The 24,123-nt window shown below is 41.0% G+C and overlaps 1 protein-coding gene across 2 annotated transcripts in view; it reads left to right on the forward strand.

Moving 5' to 3' along the window:
• LOC308077409 (uncharacterized protein) overlaps positions 1–24,123 on the forward strand; it is a 312,304-nt gene that overhangs the window by 87,842 nt on the left and 200,339 nt on the right. The window contains exon 10 of one of the 2 annotated variants that reach the window (XM_080418085.1): positions 13,086–16,600. The exons of the other annotated variant lie outside the window; for it this stretch is intronic. Coding sequence (XP_080274211.1) covers positions 13,086–15,260 — 2,175 coding nt within the window. The 3' untranslated portion in view covers positions 15,261–16,600. Of the gene's footprint in view, positions 1–13,085; positions 16,601–24,123 lie in introns of those variants that run through there. 2 annotated transcript variants of the gene reach the window in all.

A 24,123-nucleotide genomic window follows, 5' to 3' on the forward strand; every position in this document is an offset into this window, starting at 1 on the left:
GCAACACTTTTAGAAGTCAGATCAGGACATTAAACCATTATAATTACAACTAGTTTGTAGCTTGTGTTGAAGATTAAAATTCTTCACAGATTTCATAGTTTCATAGACTTGTTGACAGAACTATCATTACTGTTGTGTCAATTAATGTTTTTTGTTTGTTTGTTTACACATTATCTTTTCTATTAACGTGTTGGATTCATGTTCATGTGTTTTTATAGACATTTAACATGATCTTTTATTTGGCTCTTTTTACTTTACTTTATTTGTTTATTTAGACAGGACAGAGCATATTAATGAACGTCACATGAACGTAAATACACCGGATTTAGCAAAGATGCTAATTTTCATCCGCAGTCCTCACACAAAACATAAAAACATAAAAACAATAACATCAGAAAACAGACAAACGGTGAAATACAATTACATTACATCACATAGCCTAAAAAAAACTAAAATATGATCACAAATGGTTGCAGCTTTGGTTTTCGAGCAACCATCTTTTCACATTGAATTTAAAAGATGGAAATGTAGCACAATCCCTTATATGTAGAGGAAGGCCATTCCATGCTACACAACCCTGTACTGAGAGGACATTTTGACCGAAGGTTGTTTGCCGGTGCGGCACTTCACAATCTCCTCGAGTGGTTGCTCTGGTACTGATTCCTCTTTCAGGCTTCCTTTTAATGAATGCCCTTAGGGGGGGCGGGCACAGACCATGTAAGGTCTTGTATATGACCCCAACCTGTTTGAACTTTTTGAAATTGTCGAAGCTAAAAAAATTGAGCCTCCTGAGTATGTTACAATGATGATAAGAGTGAGGCTTCCTGTCAAACACCTTGAGCGCACTTTTGTAGAGCTGTTCGATGGGTTTTAGGATCGTCACGCCAGTGCAAGACCAGTTTGTAAAACAGTACTCAATGTGTGATAGGATCATACAGTGAAGATACGATCTGGCAGCTCCAACTGTCAGGAAGGGTCTAATTTGTTTAAAATTTTGAAGGTTGAATTTAATCGTATGTTTTTTAAAAGTTAGGGTTGAGTCTAGTATGACTCCGAGGTACTTGAACTCTGGGACAAGTTCAAGTTCCTCCCCACCCAGAAACACATTTGAGGACTCCAACACAACTGGTCTTTTGGAGAAGGCCATGCAGACTGTCTTTTTGGCATTCAAGAGCAGACATGAATCTATAAGCCAGTCTTGAATGCTTGTCAGAGCTGAGGTTAAGATTATTGACACTTCTGCATAGCTTTTACCATGGGCAAGTACAACGGCATCATCTGCATACATCTGGACATGTAGATTATTACATACTTCAGGTAGGTCATTTATGTACAGTGAGAACAGAATTGGACCCAGTATTGAGCCCTGGGGGACACCGACCGAACAGGTGTGGTAGGGGGATTTAACACTGTTTACACTTACACACTGTTTTCTGGTGGATAGATAGGAACTAAACCATTGTATAGCTTCTGGGGAAAAAAATAAATGTGTTAATTTGGACAGGAGGACCTGGTGACAGACGGTGTCAAACGCCTTCTTGAAGTCCAGGAACACCGCCATTGCACAGGGAGCTCTGTTCAATGCACATTTCAATTTTTCTATGAATAGGCAGTTTGCTGATTCAGTGGAGTGAAAGGCCCGAAACCCAAACTGCATGGGATGCAGTGGGGTGTGACCTTTGTCTAGATGTTTGATGATAGATTTGACAATCCACTTTTCAGCCACCTTTGATATAACTGGTAGGATGCTTATGGGTCTATAGTTTGATATTTCAGTTTTAGCGCCAGATTTGTAGATTGGTGTTATTACAGCAACTTTCCATTGAGGAGGAACAGTGTGTTGTCTGATGGACAGATTTACCAGATGTGTGATCGGTGCCACCAGAGAATCTGCATTTGTTTTTAAAAAGTTTGTATCGAGCCCATAGGCATCCTTGGCTTTTGATGCTTTTAGTGATTTGATGATGTTTGCCACCTCGGTTTCCGTAATTTCCTCCAGATTGAAGATGGGGAGGTCTTTTTGGACAGGGCGGGGTACAAACTTTGATGGATTAAACATTTGTGTTATTTCTTTAACAGAGTTTAGAAAAAACATAATTAGGGTACTAGCAAGGGTTTGGGGATCTTTCACCAGGGCGTTGTCTATTTTTAGTTCTAAGCTATTATTGTTCTGTTTGTAGTATTTCCCTGTCAGTTTGTTTATGCACTCCCATACTTTCTTACCATTTCCTTTTGCACTCTCTATGATATAGGTGTAAAATTTTGCTTTTGCCTTCCTTAGGAATTGGGTGACTTGGTTTCGTACATGGGCAAATTTCTGCCTGTCAGTTGTTAAACCAGATTTTAATGACTGTTTAAGCAGTATATCTCTTTTTTTCATAAGAGCTCTAGAATTTTCATCAACCCAGGGTAGGGTAATTTTTTGCCCTTTCCTTTGTCTCCTCCTCCTGGTGAAAGATTCCATTACACTTTGTATTTTGGACAATAAAATACTGCATCCAATTTCAATGTCATCACCACATATGTAGATGTCATCCCACTCAACCCTTTTTAGGGCAACCTCAAAGCTGTGTTGTAGATTCTTTGGGATGGTGCTGACCATTGGTTGGGGCTGGGTTTTACTGAACCTGGGTTTTACTGGCTCTGTACTTGGTATGCCCCCCCCCCCCCCCTGAAATGCATTCAGCATAACCCTTATTTCCCAGCATTTCCTGTTTCCTGACGTAGTTCATTGACTGTAACGTTGACAGGTTTAATAAAGACCTAAAGATGAGTCAGTGTGTGGAGAGAGAGGAGGAGGGATCTGACAGACCAGAGTCTCCAACATGCAGCTGTGTGTCTATGAAGAGTGACCGGTCTAAAGGAAAACCTCCTGACTTCACTAAACCTGGACCTTCACACACACAGTATGTGAAGACTCAACCATATACACACTATACACTATACACACTATAACACTATACACACTATAACACTATACACACTATAACACTATACAACACACTATACAATGTACACAACACTATAATATGACAATGTCATCTCATAAGTGCAAATTATTCAAATGAAAACATTCTTTAGGTATCAATAAGTTATCATGAATGCAGGATGTGAATGAATTAACACAGATTTAATACACAACTAACTTGACTCTGGTTGTGTTTGTTTGTCAGGATGAAAAGACCAGCAAAACCAACCACTGATGATGACTACTGGATATGTACACGCTGTTACATCAGGAACACTGCTGAGGATTTAAGATGCAGAGACTGCAAAATGACGAAGAGCAAAGCCACAAGGTAATTTTGGCTCTCTGTCTGTTTTTCTTTCTTTCTTTCTTTCTTTCTTTCTTTCTTTCTTTCTTTCTTGGTGAACATTTCTCTGATTATCCAGCTGCATGTCTATGAACAGTGACAGTTCAAAGGATTGACCTTTGAACTTCAGTTGTGGACCTGAAAACACAAAGTATCACTGATCTATGTGTTGTCTTTAATCTGTATTAAAGGTGATCAGGGATATGTACACCAAACCTTTTGATTGATTGATTAAATATTTTTTAGACAGAAATATACAGCACAGAGTACAGTCAAACACTTTGTCTAAAAGGATAACACCCAAAAAGTCCTTGCGGTCTTGTTTCCATTGGGGTCCTAGGTATTCAATTCATCAACATATAAAATAGCACCAAACATTCAATATCATCACAAATATAAAACACTATAGGTACAGAGTAGAACATCTTTAAAATGTTGTTTGATTTTAATGTGTCAATATTTATATGTTTACACAACAATTACTACTATTATTATTATTATTATTATTATTACCAGTAGTGGAAGAGGTACTCAGATTTGTTTGTTTTTACTAAAGTAGCAATACCACAAGTATTTATTCAAAATTATGCTTGAGTAGAAGTACAAAAGTATTGATATCAAAATATACTAAGAGTACAATTGAAACTAATTATTAGTTGTAGATCTGCCATTTGCCATTTTCTACTTTTTAACGTTTCCCCCGAATACGGATAATGGGGTTTAAGTGGTTAATATATGTTTATACAGTACATATGTATGTAAGTATGTGTATATATGAATATAATCATTATTATTTATATATATATATATATATTATTAATTATATATGTCTGTGGGAGGAGGGAGTGGGGGGGGGGGGTTTAGAAGGGCTCCCGCATAAAATAAACCTGTCATGTTTCCACCTGTAGAGTTATATATATATCAGATATTATCATATAATATTATGTCATATCATAATGATAATGTGTTCCTCATTATTTCTTCCTCCTCTTTCTATGTCTCTGTCTTTTCTATCATTGTCTTTCTCTCAGCTGGTTCTCCATCACATCCCTCCCTCTCTCTGCAGCAGACATGATGAAGTCTTGGCATAAAGACATCACACAGGACTTCCGTGACGACTTTGTCCGCTGTCTGTGAGTGTTCATCACACAGAAAGCAGAACCAATACATTGTGTTCTCGTCATCTTCTAGACCCCAGACCAGCTGAACTATTATTACTTATTTAATGATGAGTTGAATCTGATGTCTGACTTTGTCTCTTTCCTTCTCTGTGTGTTGGTGAGCAGTGCAGATGCCATGTCAACATTAGACCCAGCTGAGGACATAAAAGACCTGGTGACTAATGCTCAGAACATAGAGAGGAACATGTATGAGTCAGCTAACAGCTATGTAAGAACCTAATATTCTCTCCATGACATTTATTTACATGTTCTAATGAATACATGAACTACATGTAGCGGTCAGATACATGTCTAACATTTAACTGTTCCTCATTCAGTGACATAAAAAATAAATAATATAATAAATGTTTTAAAATGTGTCTAAAATAGGGATCCCAGGTAACCACATGAACCCTAGCATCCTTTTTCTGAGGTGAACATTCGACGAAAATAGCCGATCTACAAGCTTACAATGCATCACAATGCAACCCGCTGTGAGCTTTTAGATCGGCTATTTTAGGCAAACAGATTTGGTGTTGAGAGAATAAAGCATCAGACCTAGTTCAGAGCCCTGTGGGGACCCCGTTCAACTATGTATAAAGGGTTCATGTGGTTATCGTTGTTGTCGGGTAGAAACCTTGTATCTCCACGTTTCAATCCCCCCCCCCCATACCTTAATGCCCCATTTCATCATACAGAGTGTCACTCAAAAGTAGTGAAAATAGCAGATCTACAAGCTCACAATGCGACACTGTTATGCCCCTGTCTAGGGGTACCTGAGACACAACATGAATATGTTCCCGCCTTCTCCAACTCCCAAGTGTGCCACACAGACAAAAGGGTTTAACGTGCAAAATGTAGTAAGTTTGGGTCATACATAAGGGTTTGCGCTAAAAAGCATTATTTTACACTTTGGCAATTCAAAAATAGCAGATATACAAGCTTGTAGCGCGGCACCGAGTGCCGCACTAGGAGCTTGTAGATCTGCTATTTTTGAAAAATCAAAACTGTGTGCAAATTTATATATTTATATTATTTGAAATAGAACAAATACATATCATTTTGGGGGTCCTTGACATGAAAAAGTTTGAGAACCACTGATGTAGAAACATATGTTTATCAGAAAACTGTTAGGATTTAGAAGACAGTAGGAAGCATCGGCCTCAGGTCTTAATGGGTTAACAATATAAACCTTGTATACTTAAATTGAACAGGGTTCCTCAGGGGTCTATTCTTGGCCCTCTACAGATCTACACACTATTGTGAGCTTGTAGATCTGCTATTTTCACGGAATGTTTTCCCCAGAATAGGGAAGCTAGGGATCATGAGGTTAACAGTGTTCTACTTACATGGGGTTAAACGTATCAATACTGCAATATAGACATACTCTGTTAAAGTAAAAGACCGGAATTCAAAATGTACTTGAGTAAAAGTATTAACATATTGGCGTCAACATGTATGTACCAAAAGTACTCATTATACAGAATGTCCCATTTCAATTTTTCAAATGTGTGAGATGACAAGGTTATTTTTGCTATTGTTTTGACTTTCTTTTTTAATTAATTTTAAAACAGACTTACGAGTTTATTTCATTTATTATGTTATTATATTGTGTTTTAAGGTGGACATACACTACGAGATAATCGGGCTAAAAAACAACCCTCACGAGTATCGGGGGGGCGTGTCTACCCCAGCCTAGATCGGGGGCGAAACTCGGGCATAAACATCGTCTAGTGTGAGGGTTCAAAGATCCAATCTGAACCCTCCCGAGTTGCTCACAAGACGATCGGGGCCACTCCGATCACGTTCAAAATAGTTTGATATTTCGAGTGAAAAACCCTCCCCTCGGGTGAACCCCCCCTCCCCCCTTTTTTGACATCGTCAAAATCATTTTAAAAAATGTTTGATATTTATCTGGATCGCTACTGTATGGAACACCTGGCGCGGGTCGGACCGAGAGAACCCCGCAATGCCACACACACACACACACACACACACACACACACACACACACACACACACACACACACACACACACACACACACACACACACACACACACACACACACACACACACACGTTGTTTATGTAGGATGGACAATCATGTGCAGCTGCGGTGGATCCATGTTTTATATTAAAATACATTATTTTGATAATGATTTTATGATTTTCATTTTAAAATATGGACTGACAGTCCTATAGCTATAATGTCCATAGAGAATATATCCCCACCTGAAAGATGCTTATTAAACTTTATAACTTGCCTGGTACCATGCATGCTTCATCTTGCCGTCTAAAATTATATTCCTTGGCTTGCAAACAGCCAAAACGTGTGTAGCCGATTAAACACAACGGCTTTGCATTGATGACACCAGGTATAAGAAACTCATGAGCACACTGGCCAATACAAACTAATAGGCGAGTGCGCTCTGGTGCGCAATTTCCGAACGCACAGCTGCTGTCCAATGTGTCCAAATTCATCTTTAAATGCCCTGTTTTCAGCACTGTCACATATCTTTTACACATATATTTTATACTCTTTATACCAGGAGTCTTCAACGTTTTCAGGCCAAGGGCCCCCTAGCTGAGAGAGAGACGAAGCAGGGACCCCCTCTATATTGTATAAAATTGTGTTTCAGATTAAACATGATGGGGCGCGTTCGAAAATACAGCACTGAGCGCACTGGCCAATACAAACTAATAGGCGAGTGTGCTCCGGTGCGTAATTTCCGAACGAAATGTATATCTCTTTGCCAAAAATAGCCGATCTATACAACGCCTCGCAGTGCAAGGCGTTGTGAGCTTGTAGATCTGCTATTTTTGGCTAAGGTTCTCCTCAGAAAAGGGATGCCAGGGTTCAAGTGGTTAAGGTAAAAAAAAAAAAAAGATAACACACAAAGATTTGGCGGACCCCCTGTAGTAACTCTGAGGACCCCCTAGGGGTCCCGGACCCCCTGTTGAAGACCCCTGCTTTATACTTTTGGATAGTGTCATTTCTCTTGTTAACTAGCAGATTAATGTTTAGCGATCTCAAGCAGTCTGTCTCTCTCAAGTAGCAGCTGCAATCCATCCAGTAACGACCAATTTATGCTTCGACGTACAACGGTCAGTGCATGGTGGGAAAAGTACTCAGATATTTTACCTAAGTAAAAGTATCAATACTCGGTTACAAATAAAAGTCCGGAATTCAAAATTGAGTAAAAGCACAAAAGTATTAGTATCAAAATGTACTTAAAGTAGCCTACCAAAAGTAAAAGTACTAATATTTGAAAATAGCAGATCTACAAGCTCACAATGTGTTGCGATGCGATGCATTGTGAGCTTGTAGATCGGCTATTTTCAAATAGCCCTATGTAGGCCTATAAAATAGGGCTAAAGTGGTTTTATAATATAATAATTGATAATAGCAAAGTAACTAGTAACTAAAGTTTTCAAATGATTGTAGTGGAGTAAAAGTACAATATTTGCCGTTGGGGTGTAGAAGTAATACAATAGTACTGAAAATAGGCTATAGCCTACTCCAGTAAAGTAAAAATACCTACAAATTGTACTTAAGTGCAGTACTTGAGTACATGTACTTTGTTACTTTATGACAACGGTGTTGCGCCCCGAATATATTCAATCTGCGCTGCAGTGTGAGCTTGTGGATTTGCAAAGCGATCCTGATGAATCATGCTTAATAATGTGACGTTGTAGCCTACGTCTGGCATTGCGGGGTATAATGAGAATAAAAGTAAAATCATTCAAATTATTGAATGATTATGATGAGGACGGTAGGCTTTGCTTCATGGTCAGTCTTGGAGGGGGGGGGGGGGAACCGCTCGTTTACGGTTTATTATGCCACCTAATAGCTTACATTTTGATTCATTCTCTGTGAGAGAGTATCACAAATGTGTGCCAAATATAAGGCGTTCTGTCTTGACTCTTGGAGTTCCAGTACATTTGTTAACTATCCATTTCATAAATTAGCCTTTCATTATGTTCTGGCCCACCATCTAATGCTTTAGAAAAAAAACTTTCATGTTGGTGCACCCTTCATAGTTCTTAAATCCATGAATTTTGCAAAATGTTGCAAGGGAAGTCTCTGTGCCAGCCAGGATTATTTTGTTCTTCGTCGCACAATGGTTTCGAGTGGTTAACATTATGCAATATTAGCTGTAGAATACAACTCTCGTAGACGTATTTATGATTCTGACGTTTTCAATCTACGAGAGTTGTAGGGTTCACCCCCATGGACACAGGGACTTTCTGCACTATGCCCCGCAGACACTCCAAACATGTACAAATTGAAAATAAAGGTGCTTACCCCCACGCAGCAAATGTTAACTCTCGCTACGGGGTAGTAGTTTAATGTAATAATCCATATCTTTCAATAAAGAAGTGTTTAATGCCGTCTGTGGCTGATTCTGTCGGAAGTTCCCAATGGGCGGTAGTGACGCGCCCATCTGGTGAAACCCGGAATTACACTCAATGTAAACAGGAAGTAAGCGAGGGTGATAAAATGGCATTCGGCCACGGACGGCATTAAAACACTTCTTTATTGAAAGATATGGATTATTACATTAAACTACTACCCCGTAGCGAGAGTTAACATTTGGGGCGTGGGAAAAAGCACCTTTATTTTTTAATTTGTACATGTTTGGAGTGTCTACGGGGTATAGTGCTGAAAGTTTCTGTGTCCATGGGGGGTGAACCCTACAGCTCTCGTAGATTGAAAACGTCATAATCATAAATACGTCTATGAGAGTTGTATTCTACAGCTAATGCGATATACAAGACCACAAGTAGCCTACCACGAATGAGACGCGTTGTGAGCTTGTAGATCTGCTCTGATGCGGTGCACTGTGTGTGTGTGTGTGTGTGTGTGTGTGTGTGTGTGTGTGTGTGCGTGTGCGTGTGTGTGCGCTCCGCTGCTCAGGAGCGCAGCTGACTGTCGGAGAAAAACACTGAATTGACATATGAAAATGTACGATTGTAATGTGTAACTTTATTTAATATCAAAATAATATAGGCTACTGATATAATATCTTATATAATTATAATTATTAATAATTCATAATTTATATTTTTATTTATATTTTAAATATATTTTCCTATTTATTATTGCTGTTCGGGCAAGCCCGAGAATCTGGATAGAATCTTGTAATGTGAGATGCCCCCGATGTTTTTAATCGTGTAGTGTGTGCATGTTAAGATAATCTGATAAGAGAATCTTGAAAGATTATCTTGTAGTGTGTGATGATACCCGATTAAAAAATCGTTAATATTAAGATTATCTCGTAGTGTATGTCCACCTTTAGTGTTTTTTTTGTTGTATTATAACTATATAATAAACTTGGTGCTCCAAAGAATCAGGTCAGTTTTACTACAATTAGAAATTGAAGGTATATGTATGGTGTATTAAAAGTTTTTTATGAAAGAATGTAATGGCTATGTTCATAAAACATTTATGTATTCAAACGCCATAGATAGATAGACATGTTTGGTATGTCATAACAGTAGACGTGCACCCACATAACATTCACCTTTAAAACGTATTATTACACGGCTTGGTTGAATGCTTGATTCTGATTGGCCAATCACTGAATTCAGCGCTCTGTTATTTTTTAATAATGACCGTTGAACTCAATTACAGGCGTCTAATCAAAGGCTCAGAGCACCTGCTCAATTCAATCTATGTTGCTTGATTTTTGCCGTATCCAACATGGCAGCCATGTAAATAAATACACAATATAATTTACAGCTAAACAGTACACTCGAGAATGTTTCTAAAAACATTTGAAGGAAGGAAGTTCAATCCAATCAGTTTGCGCTTGTTTTGTAATAATAATCTACATCTTCAAAGTAACTAGTAATTAACTAAATAAACAATTTCAAATAATTGTAGTGGAGTAAAAGTACAATATTTGCATTTTAGATGTAGTGGAATAGAAGTAAAAGCATAGAATATTGGAAATACTCCAGTAAAGTAAAACACATTTCAAAATGGTAATTAACTACAGTACTTGAGTACATTTCCTTTCCACCATGCTTATACCTAGTGAGGCCCTGATCTATCCAGTCTTTTATTTTGAAAATACAGGAAGTAAAAGTTAATTCCAACCAATGATAAGGAACAGTTTGTTAACATCTTGATAGTCTTGTATGGCCAGACTGTTGCCTCCCACAATTGTCAAATGTTTCCGGTAATACGGCTCTGATCATGATTAAAATATAACGGAAGTGCCAGCTTCCTCTCTCGGATTTTGGGAGATTGTGGAATAGTTGTCTGGCTACGCAAGACTAACCTCTCATTGTCTGTTGATGTGTGAAATACAGGATGAATACAAGAAACTGATGATTGAGAAGATGTGGATGAGTAGGGGTAAGGTTTTAGCCACTGACTAGCACGTGCGCGCGCGCGCGCACACACACACACACACACACACACACACACACACACACACACACACACACACACACACACACACACACACACACACACACACACACACACACACACACACACACACACACACACACACACACACACACACACACACACACACACGAGCTTGGCTCTAGGCCGTGACAAACATTAGGGAGGAGACCAGGTTGAAGTTGTAAAGCAAGTACATATTTATTAAATAAGACCTAATGACAAAGAACTAAAGAAGTATGAACAGAACATAGTAAGGATCCTATGGGGCGTGAAGTCAGTAATTAGTAGTGTGGAGCATGGTGTGGTGCGAGGTGTGTGGATGGAAAGGAAGAACATAATCATAATAATAAGGGCATGGAGAATGGGGTTTGGAGCTGGTGGAGACAGGTCTGCTTCTCTCAGGCTTCTCTTAGAGACTGGCCAGGGCAGGGGTTTTATAGCCTCATGGAGGCACCGGGCCCATGTGCTTTCCAATGAGTAATCAGCCCCACCCTGCTCCCCTATAGGGCAAGAGTTATGCAAAGCATCACAACCACAACCACCCAGACTAATATATGGGGCATCACACTCACACTCACACTCACACACTCACACTCACACTCACACTCACGCATAGTGAGTCTAGGATTGATGTGGTTAAACTAACATGTTCACACTGTGTCCATTTAACTCTTACTTCATACTGGAGGGGGAGGGGCCACCTCCAAGTATGATGTAAGAACAAAATGGCTGCTGTGTGAATATGGTTAATTGAGTTTATAGTGATATTATGTAGCCCATAGTCAGACCTCATGTCTTCTATAGTCTTCATGTGTAATGAATGTTTGTTTGTTGTTCTTCTGTAGAGAAGGACAGTGATGATAGTGAGCACTTGAGCACACCTCCTCTTGGTGACAAGGTGATTATAGTTGTTTTAGATTTAGTTTTTTAGTTCTTCTTAGTTTTCTTTATTTTTAGTATTAGTAGTTTAGTAGTTAGTTTTAGCATTTTACATATCATGTAAAACTTGTAATATAGGATATTTGTCAGGATTCAAAAGAATCTGGAAAAAGTATTATATTATGTAATAAAACCCAACCAAACTGCACCATTAAAAAAGAAAATCTCAGTTGGCAAAGTTTTCTTATCTACCCAAAATGTTGCTCTTCCTATTGCTGACACTTGGTTTTACACTTACTGTCATACTACTTCTAAAAAAAGATGATAAGCATATTTAAGTTTTGCACTTGATTTTATAACTGATAACATTTTAGTGCAGCTACCTACCTTAGAAGTTCATAACAATATGTGTAAGCTGTCTTACACACTGTTCTACACAATTTACATGAAACAGTTTCTGAGTCATTGTTCTCCCATATGGCCTGATCTTATGAATGAGAAATTATTGTCAATACCAACACCAATGTTGCCAGATTGTATTAGAGAAACAAGCCAAAAAGAAGCAAATAGGCCGTAGGACAGGGCTACTCAACTTAAGATGGCTCAGGGGCCACTCAGCAAAATACCAAAAGTCCAAGGGGCCGCAAGCTAAAAATGACGGTCCTATTTTGGATTTTTCGATTTTGTAACACACACTACGCATTGTTATTGTTATAAGAAAATGTACATTTTGACATCATATTCTTTTCACTGTACCTGTTTATTGTGTGTGTATGTCCAGTGGCATCAGTTCAGCAAAAGCTAAGGTATGGCAAGGTTAGGGTTGCCAACTCCCAGACATTGAAATAAGGGACACCTACCCTGGGCGCGCGGCAAAGCCGCGTGGCCGGAAATAAAATGGGGGTCAAACCCCCCAAAAAACCTGAAATGCATAGAAAACGATGCATTATACCTGTAACAATTGATGTTTGTTATTATTGAAAGTTATAATGGGTTTGTATAGGAAGGGGGCGTGTCTGACAAAATGAATATCAAATATCTAAATACTGAATCAAGCAACTTAAAAACGGTCTGGGGGGCTCTCAAAAGCCTGAGTAGACAATAAAATGACCCAAAGTTTTTTTGAAAGTGAAATATCCCTTTAATACTGAGTCATTATCCTCTGATTTGAGGAGTATGTATTGTTAGGGGTATTATTAGGGGTTAGTGCTTTTCTGTGTGGTGTCTTTAGGCTGAGTGCCATTTACTAGTGTGTCAATGTGGTTAATAAGTTAAATGTCCATGATTTAATTTCCTTTTCTATTTTTTAGGGAACTACTCATTCCCATGTTGTCTCTGGGACTAAATTAAAAGAAGAGAAGATGAGCACTGTAAAGCAAAAAGGACGTCTCACAGCCTCCTCCTCCACAGCTGAAGAAGTGAAGCATAGTGAGATGAAAGACACTTTAGATAAAAAGAAAGAAAAAAGCAGAGTAAGGGTGTTCTTTGGAAGAATGCGGGAGTATATGAGACTAGTGAAACATAGTGAGATGGAAGACACTCCAGAGGAGACAAAAGAGTTGGATGAAGAAAGAGACAGCAGAAGAGTGAAGCATGCTACAGAGATGCTTGAGGAGATAGTATCTGAGGAGACTCTGTTTGACCCTCCCTCCACACCTGGTGATAACCCTCCCATTCAGTCCCAGCCTCAACCCCAAATCTACCCACTGGAACCTGGCAAGAATCACTCAAGCACTGAAACTCCTTCTCCATCAACTAGCACATCCTCTGACTCCACTCTCAACAGACCCCACATGGTTTCTTCACAGAGAACACAGGACAGAAAGAGAAGAAACGTAAACGAAGAGTTGAAGGATGATCTTCCTTCATCAAACCTCCCTCTGCTTCCCTCTTCAACTTTAGATGAGTTAGATGAGTCTGATATTCCCTCTTCCCAAGATGCTTCACAGGAAGTAATTACATCCAACATGTATCCCTCTGTTGTTATAGTCTCCTCCATGTTGTCTTCCTCATCCACATCACAACAGTCCTCCCATGATTCCCCAGATGAAATGATGTCATGTGACACAGCCTGTGATTTGTCAACCACAGACCAGCCTGTTACAGAGTCATTGTCCTCTCTACATCCCTCTCTGGAGCTCCAAGATGAAACTGATCCAAGTTCATGCTTCAGTGGTTTGAGGATAGAAGAATCCATCTCTCTGCCTCGTTCTCACAGCTTACCCTCACTGAGCCAAATTCCATGTTTAGAGAACACGACAAGTTTCAGAGCAAAGCGCTCCCACAGCGTAAATGATGTTACAGTACTGGACAAAACCCAGAAAATGACACCTGATATCATTGTTGTAGAAAACAAGGAAAGCTACAGGTTCCACTGCACCCAAGCAGGACTGTTCAAATGCAGCGTGACCGACGTGGTGTTTAAGATGAAGACAGAGGGAGATGTGACTTACAGGACAGTCCACTGGGACAGAGGGCTTCTATCCCAGCTTGGCATGAAGAGGCCTGCAGGACCACTGTTTGACATCAAAGGTTCTCAGGGGTCTGTGTGTCAGTTACAATTTCCACATTGTGAGATCCTCTCCACAGGTGGAGGCAAATCCTTGTCTGTAGTCCATGTGATGGATGATGATTGGTTTGAACTGATCAAACCCCATGTGATCACAGAAACTCATGTTATCATAAATGTAACTGGATTATCTTTATTTGGTATCATCATGGAGATGTTCTGGCCCAGTCCTGTCCAGTCCAGTCCTATCCAGCCCAGTCCTGTCCAGCCCAGTCCTGTCCAGGCATTGGTGTCACTGTTTTATACACCACCGATTGATGATGATCATCCCAGTTCAATTCTAAAAGTGTTGCTGCTGCCTCGGAACGTTGTACTGGATGAAGTGAAGAACAAAAGGAGAAAGCTAGTTGGGGAAGAGGTTTACATTGAAAAGCCTCCCTGTAAACTAATCCCAAATGAAGAATACACCCTCTCTGTTTCACCTGAAGATGAATCCATTGTCATTGAACCAGATAGAGCAATATTTGAAGTTGATGAATCATCCTATCACAATTACGTATCCACATTTGAAGTGAGTTTAGAGGGAAGGTTTAGACATGTTAAGCTGCTTTTAAGGGACAGTAACCCATCCATCTGTCCATGGGAACGTGATGTAAACCTTTCAGCTGCTGTTTTAAGAAAACAAGTTCAGCGCACACCGAGTCATGAGGCGAAAGACAAACTGTTGTCTGTGCGCAGCAGCTTCATCGACAGCGTTTCACATTCCATTCTCAACAATATCCTAGACAAACTTTTAGAGGAGGGGGTGATTATCAAAGAGGAGTATGATAAGGCCCACGTGGAGCAAGTGAAACATGAAAAGGCACGTTGTGTCATCGACACAGTGAGGAGCAAAGGAACTGCTGCAGGTTTAAAACTGATATTCATTCTGCGTGAAACCGACCCATTACTCTCTGAGGATCTTGGGTTGATGTAAAACTGTCCCAATGTACTTGAGTTGGACACACTGAAGTTGGATCATTACATTTAACTGTTATCTTTTTTTATGACATGATCATCCAGAGAAACTTCAAAGTAAACGAGCAATGACAGGGGGTATGCCTTGCTCAATGACACTTCAACAGGGTGTCTGGCTACGGCATGGACACACATTGACTGTTTCAGAGATTAAACACATTTGATGTTTTGACTACGACCTCAGGACACAAAGATATGACAAATGCCTTTAAAATGTTTTAACTCCTGAAGTGGAATCATGAGTTTGACTTCTGTTTATTCAGAAACCTAATGAGGGTCATGGACAATGTTAAGTGAAGTGTGTGAACACATACTGTTTATAGACCTTATTCCTGGCCACACCCACTGTCTCCTCTCTAATGTAGGGATGTGGGGGGTAGGGAGCCCCATGTCAAGGGGTTTCCTGCATTAACTGCTGTTGAAATACAGTAGCTACAGCAAAATGTAAATACATGTAAATACATTAGTCTATGGGCCTTAACAAGAGATACGACCCACACACAATGGGGCTTTGAACGTTGTATGTTTGGGCAACGCATGCAGATGTGCTCTCATGAGAAGCAAGAGGACGCCTGCAAAAAGCCATTTTACTTCCTGCTCCCCCTGACACAGGGAGGTTCACAGAACCACTATTGTTTAGACCTGGTCTCTTCACTCTGGTTTGCACTAAACCCAGACCATATCTTCAACACAGTCTACTGGAAAAGAGGAGTTATGGTACAAATACCATGAGCTGTTCTGAGAGAGGTCCATGTCCCTCTGGCTTCCTCACCGCTAGCATATATATCATGATAAGAAGACATCCGTACCACCTACTCCCTGTTACATCCTGACATGATGTCTGGAGATACATAACATGTACAATAGACCTTTATGCACAGTGGACACATAGACCTTAATAAACACCTGTAGAATATACAATCATATTAAACTGTTCAAATCTAATGTCCTTTCCTATTCATTGTCTATCTCGTCCTCTTTGCCTGGGCACTAAAACAATCGAAAGTGGAAAGAACATTTTGGATTCTCTACTGGAATATGCCTTTTTGGACATTCTACAAGGCGCTTTAAAAACAACAACAGACATCTCATGGGGATGTGGGGAGTTTATTAACAGAGAACTTTTCTTACCAAAGTCTCCACAGGACCTTCATGGACTCTAGATTATTATGGAAACTTGGACTTTGCAGAGATGAGCAGCTTTTTGATGCTCAAGGAATACAGACTGTTGGATTTCTATTACTATAACTATTGTCAACCAGAATTCTAAGACAATAGTTTCTCCTGGGTGCAATATATTTCATCCTGCCCTGGAATCCTGCCTCTCTATAGAGTATACTACAAAGTATTTTAGAATTTAGGAATTAAATTGTTGCTGATATTTCAAAACTTCCTGTAATCAATTATTTTGTATTTTTAAGTAAAACCTATATGTGTTCTTTATCCAGACTCTACTTGAATTATTTTCTATTCAGCCCTTGATGTTTGTACATGTGAACGGTGGTGAGTAAATCAATTTACTCAATTTACAGCTAAGTTGTACATTTAACTTAAATTGTTATTCTTCATTATTATTATTTTATTATTATTATTATTATGTGTTAACTTTGTGATAAAGAGCCATTATGAGACATGCTTTGGAATTTGAGCTTCTCCACAGTGAGTAACTAATTTAAAGGTGCATAATAGTTGATCATATCCTGGGTGATTCATGTGACAACTTTAAGCTCTGTGGACATTTATCAGAGCACGGAAGATGAGAGGGTTGTGGTCAGCCCATGAGCCCAACAGACATCAGAGGGTTGTGGTCAGTCCATGAGCCCAACAGATATCAGAGGGTTGTGGTCAGCCCATGAGCCCAACAGATATCAGAGGGTTGTGGTCAGCCCATGAGCCCAACAGACATCAGAGGGTTGTGGTCAGTCCATGAGCCCAACAGACATCAGAGGGTTGTGGTCAGCCCATGAGCCCAACAGACATCAGAGGGTTGTGGTCAGTCCATGAGCCCAACAGACATGAGAGGGTTGTGGTCAGCCTATGAGCCCAACAGACATCAGAGGGTTGTGGTCAGCCTATGAGCCCAACAGACATCAGAGGGTTGTGGTCAGCCTATGAGCCCAACAGACATCAGAGCTGTTGTGGTCAGCCCATGACTTGGACCTGGACACATTTCCAACTGCTGACCTTCTTTGCTGACCATTTTTCAGAATCAGGTAACTTTATTAGAACACATGGACTTCTGGAGGTACAATCACAGCTATCACAGCTATTCCTATGGCCATCTTGCTGATATTTTAATACGTAGAATAATGTTATAATGACAGAGGCTTGCCAAAAGTACATGTTCTGATATGTACTCAAGTAAAGTCAGGTACTCTCAAGACTATCATCTATCAGAAGGTAGAAGTGATAAATAAATTAGCTCCCAGCTCAGGAACTGTTGCTGTAGGATTCTACACATTGACACATTGATCACTAAGGTGTCCCCATAGAGTTAAAAATAATAGAGAGGGCACCAGAAATCCTCTCCCATCCACTTGCATTGAGTTGCTCACCCAGCGCATGAGGCCAATTCAACCCTTCTTCAGGGTTGGAAAATGTGATGGACGTGGCCTATTTGGGGCCACTGTGACACGTTTTGCGTCACCTCGGTGACACGTTTTGCGTCACAGAGGTGACACGTTTTGCGTCACCTCTGTGACACGTTTTGCGTCACCTCGGTGCGCAGCCCCGTGTTCAAGCTCGTGAGTCGAGCCCATTGGTCGAAACGCTTGGTTTTGGCTCATTCATGTACAGTGGCCCCAGGCCGTTTTAAGCTGCAGTACCTATGAATGGCCAGCATGTCCAATGCGCTTCAGTGCAAACAGTGGGTTCTGGGGGCGTGGCTGTCCCACATCAACATAATGTGGACGTTCTGATGAAGGATGCATGAGCAGAAAGTAGTGGTGAGATAGACATGATGCATGGAGAACCAAGCAGTGGTGGAACAAGTACTCACATGTTTTACTTAAGTAAAATTAGCAATAACGCAATATAAAAAATACTCTGTTACAAGTAGAAGGCCTGTGTTCAAAATGTTACTTGGGTAAAAGTACAAAAGTATTGGCATCGAAATATACTTAAAGTAACAAGTAAAAGTAATAAAATGTTTGAAAATAGCAGATCTACGTGTGAGCTTGTAGATCGGCTATTTTCAAATAGCCTATGTATAAAATAGGGCTGAAGTGGTTTATGTCTGCTTTATGATATAATAATGTGTATATGCAAAATAACTAGTAACTAAAGTTTTCAAATAATTGTAGTGGAGTAAAAGTACAAAATTTGCTTTTGAGATGTAGTGGAGTAGAAAAATATTGAATATTGGAAAAACTCCAGTAAAGTAAAACAAATACCTAAACACTGTACTTACAGTAAGTACAGTACTTGAGTAAATGTACTTAGTTACTTTACACCACTGGAACCAAGATGACTGCAGACTCCACTGGAGGTTTCATCTGAGGTCAACCTAATGAAATGAAATGATAAAGTAACCATACAGTATATACTGATATACATTTTAACACAAATCTTGTATGGGAATATACATATTCATGTCCTTGAAATGAAAATGTTTGAGAATCACTGTCTTAGCTGATGTGTATTTCTGAAACTGTATGAAATGCGGCACTGCCCCTTTAAGAGAAGTGCATAAATTGGGTGGCCACTCTGCAGCCTTCTGTTTGTCCAGAAGCCTGCATTTGGGTGTTTGGTGGAAGACTTGGAGACTTGAGGGTATTCAGCCTAATACTTGGTAAGGAAACTTGTGAACCAATGTTAATGCTTTAAGAAGCAATTCTGGCATTATAGAGGTAGAGACACATGGCAGACTTAAGCAATATTACACGAGAGGGTGTGCTTTACCGTCATTATTAGCACGCCTGTGATGCGGTCAGGAACGAGGCGCAGCCGAGTTCCGCCGCGATCACAGAAGTGCTAATAATGTAATAATGGAAGTTGCTGTAATGTGCCTTTAGTTTGTCTGTGTGTTTACAGGTGAGAAATGATGAGATAAAGTGTATAAAAAAGTGATCTTGAATATGTTAAATGAAGGTATAAACGGAGAAGTGTATCTGTGAAGTAAATGTGTGTGTGGAACATAGGTGACTTTTAGGGGTGTGGTTCTTTGCCCCCCCTGGTGGCAAAGGCAAAAATCACCTATGGTGTGGAATGCACATTAAATGTCATCAGAAATGCTTACCTGGTATTATACCTACTGTAACATGGAGTTAGGTTAAGAAGCTCATCTGTAGCTTGGAATGAATGAGATGTGAATGGTTTGTTGTGTAAAATGTTTTCATTATGGTTCTAGTAACCAGAGTAATGTTACAGTATGCAGCTAATATATTTAGTTGTGGGGAACACAAGTATTATTTTTGTGACTTATGCTAAAGAGAACATTTTTCTATTGGAGGATAAAAAAAATTCTATTGGAGGATAAACCCCTTGAGATGCATCATCTCGTCTTCCAGGGGGTCCTCAGGCACAACAACACACAAACAATGATAAAAAAAAACAATCACATAACATTCAACAATAACAAAACAAACACATGAGGCTCTCACACCATCCCAGACCATTCTACATCTGTTATCTTCATTTTGTTTACAAGGTGAAACACGTTTACTTTTGTTCTAATAACTAGAGGACTGTGAGATTTGATGCAATTCATAACTGATCATTTTGGTACAAGAGCGTTCTTTGTGATATTTGTATATTCTACTGTTTACAAGTGAAAGAGTACATTTGATTTTTATTATTGATCGATCCCACACCAGCTCAGTGGCCTTGTGGTTAGAGTGTCCGCCCTGAGACTGGGAGGTTGGGGTTCGAGCCCCAGCCGGGTCATACCCAACACTGTGTGGGACCCAGGGCCTCCCTGCTTGGCACTCTGCATCAAGGGTTGGATTGGGGTAAGTCCCTGTGACATACTATGGTATGGTATGGCGCTCTCATGCGGGCGGTGCTCTCCGAGTCAAGCATTTATTCTCTCTTTGTTTGTTACTGTCTTTACTTTTTCGCTCTGTGCGGTGCATAAGGGCACAAGTTAAGTATGATAGGACAACTTTAGTGCAGTTAGGAGAGCTGAGTAATAAAGGAGATTTTAATCTCGCGGATCTGGACTGTTTTCCGGAGCTACATGCAGACAGAGCAACACCCGGACACGGCGGAGTATGGGGTGATCAGCGGCCGATAAGGAAGCGTGGAAGGCGGGGAGGTTTACAGCGGAGACTCCGACGCCTGGCTACCCGCGGAAGACTACCCCTCCCGGTCATACTCTTTGCCAATGTACGGTCGCTGAGAAACAAGATGGATGATATCTCTGGTAGGCTGGCTATACAGAAGTGCATCCAGGAATGTACCCTGCTGTGTTTCGTTGAGACATGGCTTGGAGAGACGACCCCCAGCGAGGCTGTAATGCTGTCAGGCTACACAGCCTTCAGAGCAGACCGCATAGCAGCGGATTGTGGCAAAACTTGCGGGGGAGGTGCAGTGATCTACGTCAAGCAGTCCTGGTGTACTGACACGAAGGTTATATCCCAGTCCTGTTCTGAGGATGTGGAATATATCACTTTAAAGTGTAGGCCATTCTTCTTACCAAGAGAATTACAGTGCATCGTTCTGAGTGTCGTATATGTCCCCCCCTCTGCTAATGAGGAGAGAGCTCTGAGTGAGCTGCATTACATGATAACCGGACATGAGAATATGTACCCGGATGCTGCTTTTATTGCAATTGGTGATTTTAATCATTGCAATTTAAAGAAGGCTATGCCCAAATTCTATAAATTTGTGGATTTCCCTACCAGAGGGGAAAACACATTAGATCAGTGCTACTGCAACATAAAAAAAGCATTCATTGCCACTCCCAAACCTCAATTTGGAAAATCTGACCACCTGGCAGTCCTGTTAAGGCCCACTTACATCTCTAAGCTAAAAGCAAACCCAGTCACTGTCAAAACCACGAGGATGTGGACTGACAGTGCACTGGCAGACCTACAGGGCTGCCTGGAGGCCACAGACATGAATGTTTTTAAAGAGGCCACGGACAATATTCATGACTACACAGAGACTGTTAGTGGTTATATTGAATGGTGCACTTCCATCTGCATCCCCTCTCGTAGTATTCGAGTCTTCCCTAACCAAAAGCCCTGGTTCAATGCGGATGTACGCATGAAAATCAGGAACCGGTGTGCAGCTTTCAAGTCGGGGGACACCATGGAGTATAAGCGGGCTCGTTACGAGCTACGAAAGTCCATCAAAACCGCAAAAAAACTATACTCACAGAAACTTGAAAGCTATTATTTGGATAACAACACACATAGTATGTGGCAGGGTATCCAAGCCGTCACTAACTATAAGAGAGGCACGAACGAGACAGAGATTCGAGATAACAACATGCCAGATAACCTTAACAGTTTCTATGCTAGATTTGACAGACTGAATGGAGACACCCCCTCAAAATCTCCCCACAGCCCTGGGGAGACGGCACTTCAGGTGACACACACACAGGTCCTGCGAGCGTTTGGGCAGGTCAACCCAAGAAAGGCAGCTGGCCCTGATGGAGTGTCGCCAAGAGTCCTGAAGGCCTGTGCTGGGCAGTTGGCAGGGGTGTACACGGACATCTTTAACAGCTCCCTTGCACAGGAAATAGTCCCCCGGCCTTTCAAATCTTCTGTCATAATACCAGTCCCTAAAAAAGCCAATACAAGCACAATGAATGATTTTAGACCAGTGGCACTGACTTCAGTGGCAATGAAGTGTATGGAAAAGCTGGTTCTTCAGTCTATGAACGATGTTATTCCTGACTCATTGGACCCCCTACAGTTTGCCTATCGCAAAAATAGATCTGTGGATGATGCGGTGGCACTGGCACTTCATTCTACATTGGAACATCTGGAGAAAAGCAAAACATATGCACGTATGCTCTTTTTGGATTACAGCTCGGCTTTCAACACAATTAAGCCTATGAAGCTAACTGTGAAACTGGCAAACCTCGGTGTATCTACACCCACCTGCAACTGGATATTGGACTTTCTGATAGATAGGCCACAGGTGGTGAGGATGGGAAATAAGACCTCAGCCCAGCTCACGGTTAGTACTGGAACTCCTCAGGGCTGCTGCCTAAGTCCCAAACTCTATTCCTTGTACACACATGACTGCGTTTCCACCCATAAGAGTAACATCATAATAAAGTATGCCGACGACACAACCATCCTGGGCCTTATTAGAGGAGGAAACGAGTCAGGGTACAGGGAACAGGTGAACAACATCATCAGCTACGGAGAGGACAATGACCTCGTTCTCAATGTGGACAAAACGAAGGAAGTAATTCTGGACTTTAGGAGGGGACCTCCCACACTGCGACCCCTCACCATCAAGGGGACAGAGGTGGAGCAGGCAGACAGCTTTAAGTTTCTCGGCCTTCATGTGTCAAAAAATCTGACCTGGACTGAAAACACTGTTGCTACAGTGAAAAAAGCCCAGCAGCGGCTGTACTTCATTAGGATGCTGAAGAAGGCCGGACTCAGTCCCCGGCCCCTCACTCTGGCCTATGAGGACTCGTTGAAAGCATCCTCACCAGCGGTATCACGGTGTGGTATGGAAACACTACCCAAGCTGAGAGGAAATCGCTCCAACGAGTCATCAAAACTGCAGAGAGGATTATTGGAGCAGATCTCCCTGCCATGGACATAATCTACACACAACGCTGTAGGAGGAGAGCAAAGAGGATCCTTGAGGATCGACATCATCCTGCTCACCCTCTGTTCGTGTGGAGAGACTCAGGACACAACCTGAGACACCACAGACCAGAGAGCATCTCCACCCACACAACACGCTTTTTTAACAGCTTTTTTCCTGCCACTGTGCGCTTAGTAGCCGAGGACATTAGGGACGGTAGTCAATATGACAGATGAACTGAATCAGAGCAGATGAACTAAATTAGGACAGATCATGATAAGATGAATTGCACCACTATTTGCACTGTTTTTAGACTATGACGTGCTTATTTATTATATTTGATATTTGTCTTAGGTAATGTGGTAGGATATATGTAGGATTATAGGAGGCACTGTATGTTTTCTCTGTATTTGTATTTGTCTTCTTTTTAAAATGCTGACCCTGGGAGCTGAGCTCCAAAATTTCCTATGCACTTGTGCAAATGGCAAATAAAGTCTATTCTATTCTAGCCTGGTAAACCCTCCCTCCAGAAATCTCATTTGTATTTTATTTCAGGAGTGAGTCTGGCCTGCAGACCTATATGGACAATTTGGCTGTGGGCTGGAGCTGGGCGGGAGTAATGTAGCTTTGATGTCCAAGTGGCCCTTTGATGTCCAATTAAGCCACTTTAGGCTGCAGTGATTATCACCAGGAGTAATTGGTTTGTCTTTGATGTTAATGAGCAGCTTGTATGAAAGGTGTATTGATTAATGACGTGTGAACCACTCGGGTTCCACCTGATTGGCCTACCCCCGCTGTCAATCACAAAACAATGAGCGAGGACCCTGATTGGCTCGGTTATTTGGTAATGCACTAGAAACGCCCATACAAGCCTTCATGCCTGACTCACTCCTGGAATCAAATGGAAATGAGATTTCCGGAGGGAGGGGCTAGTGACATACTAGAGTCATGTCCAGGATGTACTTGTACATCAAGCTGCCTCAGACTACAGAAACAGGAGATAGGCTCCTGACCTATTAGGCCTCAGGGCTCGGCAGGGCTTACTTACTCACAAGCCTGCACGCTGGGCAAGGCCTAGGAGGTTGAGTGTCTAAACTGAAATACCA

The sequence above is a fragment of the Gymnoscopelus braueri genome (assembly GCF_963280865.1).
Source record: "Gymnoscopelus braueri genome assembly, chromosome: 21".
NCBI classification, from domain to species: domain Eukaryota; kingdom Metazoa; phylum Chordata; class Actinopteri; order Myctophiformes; family Myctophidae; genus Gymnoscopelus; species Gymnoscopelus braueri.